The sequence below is a fragment of the Anas platyrhynchos genome, chromosome 3, assembly GCF_047663525.1.
Source record: "Anas platyrhynchos isolate ZD024472 breed Pekin duck chromosome 3, IASCAAS_PekinDuck_T2T, whole genome shotgun sequence".
NCBI classification, from domain to species: domain Eukaryota; kingdom Metazoa; phylum Chordata; class Aves; order Anseriformes; family Anatidae; genus Anas; species Anas platyrhynchos.
In genome coordinates this window covers 36103673-36116783 of record NC_092589.1, presented here as the reverse complement: position 1 = coordinate 36116783, position 13111 = coordinate 36103673, and the positions used below count along the sequence as shown (strand labels likewise).

Below are 13111 nucleotides of genomic sequence, written 5' to 3'. Positions count from 1 at the left end.
AACTGTTATCATCTTCCCATACTCTACAGAGTTGAAGGGCTGTTGCTAGTGTGTAGAATACATTTGTTTGGTTAGTTTTTACACACAAGGTAGAGGAAAGCGTTTCTAGTTTTGACCTGTGCACAATGCCATCAAACATTCCTGTCAAGTTTGATTAGTATTTAAATTATTCCTTATTTTGATGAATAATGAAAATTTTACTGCACTAGAGAAAGTTGTATAGGCTCTGATTACTTGGTTTTATGACTTTTATATTTTTAATGAAGAAAACATAAGAAAAATCTCATTCTTCATAAGAAAACCTTATTTACATGATTCTCTTATAACTGATTATCTTACCCAGTAAATCAGTTAACTAACAGTGACCGAAGAGATTTTTTCCATTAATTTTATACAGAAAAAATGTTTCACAATAACACAGTGCAACATTATCCTCTTTCTGTTTACTTGTGCTTCTGTCTTTTATTATTAAGCACCAAGAGCTGCTTCTGTGTTTTATGCATGCGTGTCTACAGCCCACATGCATAGTTCAGAACATTGTACTTTCACCCTTTACAATGAACTGTAGATAGTGGTATTAGGGGTTGCCAGCTCCAGCAGTATTAAAAGTTAGGATGGGACTAGATGATGACCTCTAAAGGTCCTATCTAACCTTAACCATTCTGGTATTTCTGATCATATTTATCATAAGGGAAGGCTAATTCTTAGGCATGGGCAGAATTGTCAAAAAGCATTATGTCCAATTTTAGAGCTCCTATTGACAACATACGAGATGTCAACATCAGTTCTCAGCCGATAATTAGAAAGAAGCTGACCAATACATGGAACCAAATATAACATTTTTCTTTCTAAGCACCATCTCCTGTAGTGTGTGGTTCAATCTTCATCAGTGAGTTCTCAGAAATATGTAATCAGAAACTGCCTTCAGGGTTGTTCTGCATGCATGAAGAAGCCTTTTCCATTACTGATCAGCATAGACAGTCCTATTTGCTCTCATGCCAATCTCTGTAGTTTCTCATCTCTTTATTAAAAAAAGAATATGAGAAACATTGTGTAAACTTAGCAAATTGGCCTGTAAGAAACATTACCACCAACTTGTAATTCTTAAAGGTAGCTTTAAGCCCTGAAGAGTAACAGGTTTATGGGCTTTTAAACATAATTCTAATTACAAATTGGTTCTTGTTACAAGGAATTTAATATCTTGTGTAGTTATTTGTAAGGAGCAGTGCATAACTATAGTGAAATCTGTATATGCAAATTGAGTTTATGGCTATTCATGTAAAGGCTAAGTGGAACTATAAACCCATGTTGCCATTCTAAGTCTTACCCTCTTTTATCCTTAAAAATTGTACCCCATTCTAATTTATTTTATTTTTCACACAGTTTATTCCTTCCAAAGCTTGGAGGAAGATTATTAGCATATACATACATATATTATTATATTTTTTTATATACCCTATTTGTTCTATGAGCACACAGCTGCAGCATACCTTTCAACTTTGAAGCACAGTATGATTTTTGGAGTTACAAAAACAAACAAAAATGTAAAATTTCTCCATTTTGTGAATGTTTCCATCTTTTAAACTTGTATTTTCCTCCACCATATTTTTCATGTGTTGAAAGATATAATCTACAGAGATTTTCTTGACCTGTTTTTTTCATATGTTAGAACGTGATAAAAATGTAACCTGTTTTTTTTTTTTGTGCTTACACACATCCTACTTTAATAAATAAAAGATTTATTTTTCCTTAGTCCTTATGTTCGTTTATTTGTCAGAACTGGTCACCTGATACTTTTAACTGACTATGTAAGTTTTGTCTTGTTATTCCTCTTCAGTAGTACTGACCTGAAAAGAGCATCTAGTTGCAAACGCGAAAGCTTTGTCTTCCAAATTACTGCACCAGTGTGTGTGTACTTGGCCTTCCTGCTTTATATGTCAAACCTTCCCTAAAACATCCATGAGAAGTATAACATAACATTCATTAGAGAACGATGCTGAACTGTGATCTCAGCTTTTTTAAAGTAAAAAACACAGGATTGTTTGTTTTAGTAATACTGGTCTTATATACATAATTTCAATATTAGATTACGTAGATGAGCTCAATTGTACTTCTCTATCTTCTGCTTCTTTCATAAGCTAAACTCTCTATATGTTAAAGTGGCAGAGTAACTGAAAATGATGCTGTAAATTCACAGGCCTGTTAATTTGCCAGATGCTGAGATGACCATTAGGAATTTAGTATGAAAGAAACGGTAAAAAAATAAAGCTATAATTTAAGAATGAGGTACTTCAGATTTTATAGGCTAGTATCTGCTAAATTTCAGTGGTAAGTGTAATATATTTTAAAAAGCATGCATCACTATGTAAAGCAAAATTTTGTATGAAAAACATTATTGGTGTAAGATACAGCAGTTATGGAATCTTCTGACTTGTGGATCTCCATCCTATTCATTAGACTGTACTTCCTTTCAAGAAATGCAATGAGAAATGCAATGATGAGATATTGTTCTCTTCTGCAAATCCTGATGCTGATAAGTGTGGCTGGAAAAATGACAATAGCTGTTACTTTTAAAAGCATAGGAGTGTGATGAGTATAAAAGGGACTTTTCAAGAAGTGTAGCTGAACACAAAAATTGGCTTCTCAAGAACTGTAACAGATGGAGAGAATTCATGCCACTCTAGAAATTAGTTTGGCTTCAGAAAAAGCTTACCAGAAGAAATGCAGAGAAAAGGCCATTTTGTGCACGTGTGTGTGTGTGGGTATGGGTGCAGATATATTTGTAATCTGTTCATATATATATATATATATATATGAAGACATAGCAGTACATCTTTATGTTAGCATCTGTGTATATATGGAAATATAAACATGCATCGTTATGTATCTCTATAAAAAACTACAAGAACTTGTACACTGAGAGGCACAAGAAAATATAATGGGGATACAAAAAACAGTGAATGAGAATATATTTTATTCATTCCATTCACGCTGTCAGTATTTGAATTAAAAACTAGCTACCTCCTCAGAAAAGACCCAGGCATTAGGCATGTCATTTTAGATATCTGTGCTATACACACTTGTGCAAGGATGGTCAAAAAGCATAATAGGATTTTCAGTTGCATTAAAGAAAGGTTAGAAAATACAATAGTCTGTAGTCTTCTATGAATGTGTAGTATACCTGTGTTTTGTTTATGGTATTTGATTTTGTCCACTTTAACTTGAAAGGGCCTGGGAAAGGGCAGTTAGGATTATAAGAGATTACCCTTGTTTGTAAGAAGAGCTTTAAAGATATGAACTACTTACAAGATGAATGAAAGGAAATGTCATTCAAAAGTTACAAAATTATATAATTAACTTAAGACCATTTTTAAATTCAGTTTTAAATGTTCATCAAAGTTTAGCTATAAAACTACAATAAATGACAAAACAGAAAATTTTAAAAGCAATATAAGAAAATACTTGAATTACTATGTGGCAAAGCTGTGCAATTCATAGCAGTGAGAAATGATGTGGAAGTAAGTTTTGTAACAGTTTGTGTTCCTCCCTTTTATCTTCCCAAGCAATTCAAGTACAAGTACAAGTAAAAGTAAAGTAGAAAATATATTGAAAAAAAAATACTTAACAGATGACTTTCTTACTCAAGAAACAATCACCTGTACAGTGGTGCAGGTTGCTTAAAACAGTGATCAGAAACTGATCACTGTTTTAAAGGGCATATTTCATGTGATACAACGACAGCTTTCTTGGACAGTCTGAATACATTTCTACATACTTTGGGATATCTCTGTAGAACTATCGTTGCTATTATAGAAGGCAATCTTGAAAACAGAATCATATTGGTAATTATATAAATTTCACTTCTTGTGTGTATGAACATTCAGTCTTTGGAGGATGTAATTAGATCACAATATATGTTTAAAACAATTAATTTAATTGTTGTTGTCTTCCAATAGCATGTAGTAGATATTTATGCTACTTGGCAAAGGAAAAAGTCATTTACAATTATCTCTATCTGCCATAGAACCATCTTTCTGCATTTTGGTGCCATAAGTAAAGGTTTGTATAATTTGAAGGCCTTCTCTTGCTCCACTCTTATTATGTCACTGCAATATTTATGACACATGGAAAGACGTTTTTGACCTCATGCTGAAACATTCTAATTTGATTAAGTACTGATTTGGCCTGCGTACTTCCATGTAAATTTCATCTTATTTTGATCGTGCTTTTGACAGCATTTAATTGTTTTGCTTTATCTTCATCTTTTGTTCTCTCCAGGTTTTTCACTGTGTGCATTTTGAGTGCCCAGCACAAAACGGTACCCACAAGGATGAGGGTTGTATGGAAGTGGCAACAACAGAGGTGGGGACTGGTGGACAACAGCTTGTTTCTCGCCCTGTTCGAGCTGCAAGCACTAGTTCCCTGCATTCCCCTCCTGGATCCACCTCGCGTTCACATGCTCACCAACCATAAAGGAGGTTGAAAAAGGGAGCTTTTGCAGCCCCATTGACATTATATAAAATTATTCAGAACTTTCTTGTGCTGGTACCTTTTCTTTCTTTTTCTCTGTGAACAAAGGGGACCATGTCTGAAAGCTGGAAATGCTGAAATGGCAAAGGCTTTTCCCAAGGACATGAAGAGACTGCTTCACTCTCCTCAATTTGTTCAAATCAGGCTGGTCTTCAAGGGGGGAGAAAATAGGTCTTCAATCTTCATCAAGTACCCCACTAACACCTACCTCTCTAATCTAACCAAGGCAAGGAGAACAGAAGGAAAAAAAAAAAAAGAGCAGAGTTACAATGAAAATCTAAAATGACTTGAGCAGAATAGAAGGCATATGAAACAAATATTTATTCCCCGAAGGCTTCCATTAGCAAATAAAATGTTTAAGAAACACATCAGTATAGAATATATGTTATTTTTTAAAGTTATTCTTCATTCATATTTCTTTTTATCATGTAACCTCTTTTTTAAATTGTTTTAACTCTGTATCCCACTTTCTCTTATTTTTGGCTGTAGCAAATGCTGTGCAGTAGATTAAGGAAGTATCAAATATGTTTACCTGCTGAGATGCAAATTCCCTCATTCATCAGTGGGATGACAAGAAAAGCCTTCATGATATCAACAAACTAATTAATGGATGCTATGTTAATCTTGACCTTAGTTAACTTTTTGAAGTACAAAATTGTCATTTCTTATACTCAAAAAGAGAATCCCTAAATCAAACTTCCATCTTGAGAAAAGCTTATTTTTCACTCATGAAGATGATTACTTAAATTTTCTTATGTTTCTAAGAAAACTTGCAACAGATCATCTTTTTTTTTTCTTTTTTTTTGCCTTAGAAAAATGGAACTGCATCTAGTCACTGACAAGCAGTTGTTCTGAATACTAAAAGAAGAATTTTAAGAAACTTATTTGTATCCAAGACAAATGCTTTACACTCTGGAGCTAAAAATTTAAAGGCCTCACATAAACTGTTCTCATAATCTTCAAAAAATACAATGCCTTTATACAGTATTGTAAAGGATCTGGCTATTACTTTACATCACGGAATTGATCTATGTCTGGATTAAACTGTGTACTACTTTGCTTGTTCTGAGTGTTTCCACATTGATGAGAACACAGCCTCTCACTCTCCAGATCCACGTGACTTTTAGGAAGAGCTCTGTGTTGGTCTTTCAGTATGTGATGAAGTGTTTTTGTATTGCGACAGTGATGTAATTGGCAAAATTATTTAGGAGGTTGTTACTCCTCACAAAGCATGTTATGTTGGAAAATGTCAGCTAACCAGTTTTACAGACTTGGAGTCTCCTCTGGTGACAGATAACCTTGTCAGAGAAAAAGAAAGCTAGTGCAGGATAAATATGGTTTTCCTTTGCGTAACCATACTGATAAAATGAGTTATATCACAGCAAATAGTATGCTAATCTGTCACACTACTTAATTTTAAAGAATTTCCTGACTGGTTGTGCTTAAAACAGGAAGAAATATAACAAAAAATAGCAAGGAATCAGTAGAAACTTCAAAGGAGAAATGCTTCTGCTTTCTTGTTTCCAATAAAATTGGCTAGGCTTCATCAATAGTATTACACTATTTTTCATTGCCAAATTACTTTTGGGTTCAGACGTTTGCGTGCAGTCCCCTCCTTTGCCACTGCCTGTTTCTGACTTGTGATATCTGTGAGTGAAGATGCATGTGCACTGCGTTATATATCACTTATAATATGTGCCATGGCTGCCTCGTACAGCCCCGAGCTGTGAGGCAGGATATTTGTTGCTCATGAGCCAGCACCTAGTCTTGGTTGTGATTACCTTATGGCCTAACAGCCTTTGGAGCATGAAAAAATTGAGACTAGCTACTGGGGATGCAATTCTTTTGTGTAAGTCTAAAAAGTTGGATTTTTTTTTTATTATTTCAGAAGTTAAATAAGAAAATCCTCTATTCTAGTTGTAAGCCATGCTGCAACTACTGAGATGCGTGGAGCATGTCTTGTCTTTGGTAGATAAGTCCTTCCTTGTCAGTGGTGGTATTTCTTTGCAGTTTGATCAAACAAGTTTGCTTTTCTCAAGTTGTGGGCAAGCAAAGGGCATAACTTCCTAGCTGTTAGCCTTTAATAGTCACTGTTATAGGGAATGCTTGAAAAAAAGGGGGTGGAAAGGTTTGTGCCAGCTGTTCTGAGTTTAGGCGCTCAGCGAAAGAACAGGATTTTAAGTTTGTAATCTTTGATGTGCACAATTAATTTTTAGGATACTAATAAGCCTTACAGACCGTAAGCTATTGCAAATCCTTTTTGATCTTGTACTATGACTCACTGTTGAAGAGAAATGTCTATGTAATTCCCATGACATTAGCTCTCTGCCAGGAATATGAATGAACAGATAGGAGAGATTCCCCAAACAGAAAGAATCGGCTCCTACAGAACTTCCATTACCCACCCCCAAAAATAATTCAAAACAAAAATCAGTTTAGCATTGTCCCTTCATACGGAGAAATCAAAAATTTTAGTATTAGGTATTGTCAGTCACATTTGGCCTTTCTTACAATCTTTATTTTTGTCTGTTAAATTTTTTCTAAGAACCTGTGACTGAGTCTGAGGTGTCACAGAGCTTTCAGGCCTTTAAGGTAAGCCCTGCCACAACTTGACAATTTCTAGTGAATCCTTTACCTTTTTATTCCAAGAAACAAATATGTAATGAAACCTGAAATGTGTAAGGGACCTAAATGTCCCTGAAATGTGTATGGGACCTGAACTCTTCATGGTCTTCTAACATCATCCACTTACAAACACTCCTGCTATCCTTATTGCCTAGTATAGTTTCCTGCCTTAAACATTGCGGCAGCAAGAGATAATTACTAGAGGCAAAGGAAGATATCACACAGAACTGATCTGTGCTTTTGTGTGAGTATTCTCATGCTTTCTAATTATTGTCTATTTATTGACTCTTAATATCAAATGTAGCTCTTATATGTTCTTCTGATTTTTTTAATTTATTTATTAATTTTTTTTTGCTTTCAGTGGAAGTAAGTTGCGCTGTCATGACTTAACATCAGGGCATTTACAGCATCAGGATCTAGCAGGGTCATGAAATAATATAATTATTCAGAAGTGCGTGATCGCTTAACTTGTATTTTTTTTGCAACAGAGGTAGAGCAGACCTGACCGGGTGTTCATTATATTCTTGCCAGAAACTATAAAATAGATCGCTTGTTAATTTTCTAGGTAACAGAACTAACTATATTGTCATCATTGAACCGTTAATTCTATTTACTACTTGAGCAATAGTTATTGTTACCTTCAAATTCTCCAGGCTTCTTTTTCTTTGTTTTTCTTCCATAGGTTGAATTCAGAGTTAGATCTAACTCACATGGAGCTCAACAAAGCTCTTTCTAAAGTCTCTTTAATTAGCCAATTTCAAATTAATTAAAATATTTTTATTCACAGAAATCCAGGGCCCAAAATCAACTTCAACAAGAGTAAATTCAGTATTTGTAAAACTCATTTGTCTGGGAAAATGAGTTTCTGAAGTGGGCAAAAATTGCACAGCTCTGTTTTCAAGCCATTGTCAAGCAGCTCTTAAACAAAATTTAATGGTATATTAATAGGAATTACAGTGAGAGAAGGTAATCCAAGACTAATGTAAAAGAGAGCACAGAGGGAAGAATCAGCAGTGTTTTTAGGGAAGGATCTGTTCTTCATTTCACTTTCCTTCCTTTACGTCTCCATTTCATGCCTTTTCCGTGCAAATCTCTTTTGCTTATTTAATATGATAACTCATGAAGGAGCTCAGTGTTTCTCATCATTGCTGAAAAGATCAAATGAACTTAATGCATCTTCATCTCTACTAATCATAACATCAAATTAGAGAGTCTTCAGTCTGCCATCTGACTTGGTAAGAGTCAGTTTCTGTGAAAGAAAAGAAAGGCAATGATATCAATAGTTTTTCCACTTTGTTTTCTAACCAAATGCATGTAATATCTACTCATTATTGAACAATGTTTTGTACATCTAGAATCAGTGTGAAGATTAGAAGGCAAAGTTAATGCCATTTTTGTCTGATTGTTATGTGTTAGCTCTGCTTATACAGTGACGTCCACTCAGAGACACCTAATATGAAATGAGAATGTAGCTGTGTTTTAACAGAAAGCACAAAAGCTATATGTTGTTTTCTTCTGTGAAAGTCTTTGTTGGCTTGTGTTTTGACAACTGTCGATAATGCACCATCAAATGGGCAAATGAATGCATTGGTATTTTTGTTGTTGTGGCTGGAGTAGTCAGCAAATAATCAGAGCCAGTAATACTTAACGTGTTTGAGAGTAAATATTTAAGTTTGTATGTCATCAGATCACTTGCTAGAGGGCTAAACTATGCTTTAAAAACAATATCTTGTAGATCCTAGAGGACACTTGAGGCCTGGTTTCCTTCCCCTTCTCTTAATTAATGATGTATTTGGGTCAGAATCCTTAGTTGTCTCTGAACTGATTGTCATCGGTTGTGCTGGTTAAATTACGTATAGAAGCTCTACGAAGCTTTGTATAGGATACAAGTAATAGAAGTCCTGGGTCAAGGTCTTATTGGAGTACCTAAATATTCATATATGTGTTGAACTGACCTAGTGGTTAATCACTTAGCTTGAATTTAGAACAGGTTCTAAAGCTCCTAAACAAAACAAACAATAAAATAAAATGTGAAATGTTACCCATGTGGTATGGCAGGATGCAGAATCTCTTCTATTGTTGCTTAAAATGTGCAAATGTCTAAACAAGGTATGGGTGAGCAGGTCCAAAGCTGTTTTTGCCCAGTTGTTAAGAGTTGGCAATTTGGCTGTAGCAGGGTATAAATAAAATGGAGCAAATCAAATGCTCATCTCAGGGAGGTGCAGTCCCAAGAACACAGGCACATTCCTCCTAGCTACCTGCATGCTATGGCCTGCAGTCTTAACAGAGCAAGCCTCCAGGTGAGTTTTGTTAACTGCTCAAAACACACGTGCATTCTTTTGGCCCTTTACAAGCTTTCATTGCTTTCGTTGACTGAGGTAATGTAGAAGGCACACCAATAGTCCATGACAGAATCTGGGCCTATGTTTGATTTTGCAAATGATTACTGGAAAAATAGTTTAAAAAATCATCCTGCAACTTTTCTTAGATAAAGCAAGCCCAAATAAACAGCTGTAGTCTAATGTGAGGAAACTCCAAGTATCTGTTGTTGAATATTAACTAGATTAACTACTTGTATCAGTTTTTTAATACCATATGTGTTTAATTACTGTAATATATACAAATGGTGGAAATAAAGAAATAATCAGATCTGTGCTTACGTAGTAATATGCCCTTGGCTGTAGACATTATCACCCCACCAGGACATCAGAATTCTTTATTTTCCCATTCCTTCTAACCCAAGAGAATAGCACAGGTCAGTGTTCTGAAAGAAAAAAATATAATTGATTCATTACATAAATGTTATGGGAATTGAATTTGCATTATTATAGCTAAATAACTGAATGAGTGATGAGGTAGTCTGCCTAGGTACAAATCTGCCTCTCCAGTTCCTCCTGTCCCTTCAGGTGGGCCCTGGGCTTTCTTAGAGGAAGGAGAGCTGCACTGTTGGTGAAATTTAAGTACTTTTTCTCACTAGAACTGTTACTCATCTGTTCTGTGTTTAGCATCCATTCTCTTTGTGCAGATCCTCATCCCTCAGTTAGAAGAAGGTTACCTGCTTTCTTGGGGCCTTCTGGGTGACTATCCAGTGACTCCAACAGATGCATCACCACTACTGTCTATGCTGTTTTACAACAAATGGTCTTTGTCCAAACAGTATCAAGTGACACCTGAAACATCTTAGTAAGCCAGGCTATATTATTGTGGAGAAGAAGGTTTGCACCTCTAAAACTCTGTGCCATGTAATTGGAGTGAATGCTTGTGGCTTCTTTCTGGAGAGGAAGTAGGGAACTTGCATGCCTTCCAGAAATCATTCATTTTCCTCATATTTCCTCGTATCATCTGCATCAGACATATGTTGTCTCTCTACTACTGAGCTATAATTGCTAGGTGGATTATGGTCAATGCCTAGAATCCAACAACTGTGTTTAATAACAGGTACGAAGAAGTCCTGTCTTTAAGGAAAGATTTTGGATTGTGCTTTTGAAGCACGGACAATCCCCTGAATTGTTTTTTGGCATCTTCCATATTTATCTGGTGGGGGATTTTTTTTTTTTGTTGTTATTTTCAGCTGCTAAAAGACTGTAGAGTTCTTCACAAGAATGTCTCTTAATTTTTCACACTGAGAAACCAGTTTTGAAACAATCTCAGAGGGGTTCATTGCTGGAGCACAGAAATGGGCTTCTTCTGCTGTCCCGGATTCGATGTGGATAATTCTGGGAGTTTGAGCTGTTTTTAGCAGCACATGCAGTGATGTTGCATGAATTGGGTCTGTTTCAGGAATGAGGTAACATACTCATTTTGAGAGGTAAATATTTTGAGTAAATGTTTTTATGCAGTAGTAGAAGGCTTGTGGGTCTTAAATGATTAGGTTAGAAATATATCACTTAGAGCAAGGGTTGGAGTTGCAAGGAGGAGAAAATTGGGGGAGAAAACTGCTATGTAGTTACTCATATGCATTTGTGCATATATAGCTCAGACAATGTATCTGTTTCATAAGTTGAAGTGACTTTGAAGAGATGTGTTTTGACATGGCCTTTTTTTAGTTTAGTGAGTTTTGGTAAGGAATCTATTATTTAGCTGAATATGAGTACTGATCAGAGAAAGAGAATGTAGGCAGCAAGGCTTTAGTAGGTTTTATGGGAAGAGCAACATGAAGGTCCAATTCCTGTAGTCTGAGCTACTTCTGTTTGTTTCCTGACCTCACAGCTCTTACTTTTTCCTGCAGAATTCCTGCAGTCTGCTTGTTACTCCTTTTCTTTTTCTCCCTACCTAGAATTGTTTTGCTGTTGCTGCAGTGTTCCCTGGAACTTTCCTCCAAAATGTGATATATTAAGTTTTTTTATTTTGTTTTGTTTGTTTTATTGTCTTATGTGGTATAAAGTATCCTAGTCCCAGTTCATTCACATCAGACTTTAAGGTCGATTCCTGCTAGGCTGTCAAGTGCTAGTGAGCAAAATTTAAATTTGGCTGGCTGTGGCTATGGGAAACAGTAGCCCATTTCAAGCTTGTACTTCTATAATCTGCAGTCTGTTACCCTTAAGAGAAAAATCATTAAAAGGTTTTCTGTTGACTTAAGTTGTAGGTCAGGCTTTGTGCAGGCTTATCCAATTTAAGTCAAATATAATTGTACGTGTTTCTCTTTCAAATGATGTTCATATATGTTCAATTTGTTAGTTTTTCATTGTTCACTGTGTTAGTTGTATATAAGTGTTGTTTTCTCAATAAACTGCATTGTCAAAAGCGAACCTTGAAAGAATCTGTAACTTTTCAGAGTACCTGTGGGGAAAGTATTTCAGCTGCTTGTGGATTCAAACATCACACTGAGTACATGGGCTCATTTTGAGAAATACAGCATTACTTCACAATTCAGTGCCCATGTCTATTAACTTTGTCCAATATATTGTAAAATTTTCTTTCCTTTCTGCTTTGCTCAATTTCATTATTATCACTGGTTTTCTTTTTGGAGTGACTGTTAATATTGTTCCTTCAGAGACTGTAAATTAAATATTAGGAGCCAGGCTAAATAGAATTTCAGCTATTAATTAACTTCTTCCACTCATTTCTGTCAGTGCTCCTCTTTTGTGGCAGACAGGAGTGTAAAACTCTATGGTTACATTCCCCTTTTCTGTTGCAATTATCATTGTATCTTGACAGTTTTGTGCATTAAATCCCTTTCCTTCTTTCTCATGTTTCCTAAACATCGATTTCCCATAACGTGGTTCTAAACTACCTCAGACCTTGCTGTGAACAGATTTTCAGCTACAGTGAATACTTTGTCATGGCCTTTGAATGTTCTCTAAATGCACGTATATGTAGCTAAATCAGCCTGCCTGGCAGCAATTGCATTTCAGGAGCACAATCTCCCTGGAGTAAGACACTTAACTGGGATGAATTCAGAGGCACACCCATTCAGGTTCATACTCAGAACTCTTTCACAGAAAACATTTAAGGAGCACAGCTTCTGATATGGGAAGTGCTTTGACTTTCTGGTCTCAGCTCTTTGAAGAAAAGTGATATTGCCTGCACTGGACTACTTTTACCTATCTTTTACTGTGACAACCATCATAAAAATTGTGGTGTCAGACCTCTATTTCTGGCTGTTAGCAAGAACTTCACAATTGTGTTGGACTGTGCTTATCAGATGAGAATAATCCCCCACACAGCATGTTCTGATGACCTTGGTAACATTTTATACTGCAGTGGATATGCATTGCCAACCATTTGGGCTAATTAGGTTTCAGGGAGAATGCTGGTTGCAGATTGTGCAGCAGTGATCCAATCAATAACTATGGGAACTGTCTGGTTTTGTAAGTTATCCACTCAGCAAGGCAGTAAGCCTTGTTCGTACTGATTTCCTTTTAACCAGCAGACATGCACATCATCGAACAAGCATTTTGTAGCATGAAATTTTCAATGTACATCTAGAAGAAGATGCATCACAGTTATATCCTTC

The 13111-nt window shown here is 35.7% G+C and overlaps 1 protein-coding gene across 2 annotated transcripts in view; it reads left to right on the top strand.

The window, feature by feature from the left end:
- The window catches only part of BTBD9 (BTB domain containing 9), a 124076-nt gene extending 112173 nt beyond the window's left edge, over window positions 1-11903 (top strand). Inside the window, exon 12 of one of the 2 annotated variants that reach the window (XM_072035703.1) lies at window positions 4279-11903. In XM_072035703.1, coding sequence (XP_071891804.1) covers window positions 4279-4473 — 195 coding nt within the window. In that variant the 3' untranslated portion in view covers window positions 4474-11903. The remainder of the gene's footprint in view (window positions 1-4278) is intronic. The other variant, XM_072035704.1, reaches the window with a different exon arrangement.
- Window positions 11904-13111: the final 1208 nt, after the last annotated feature.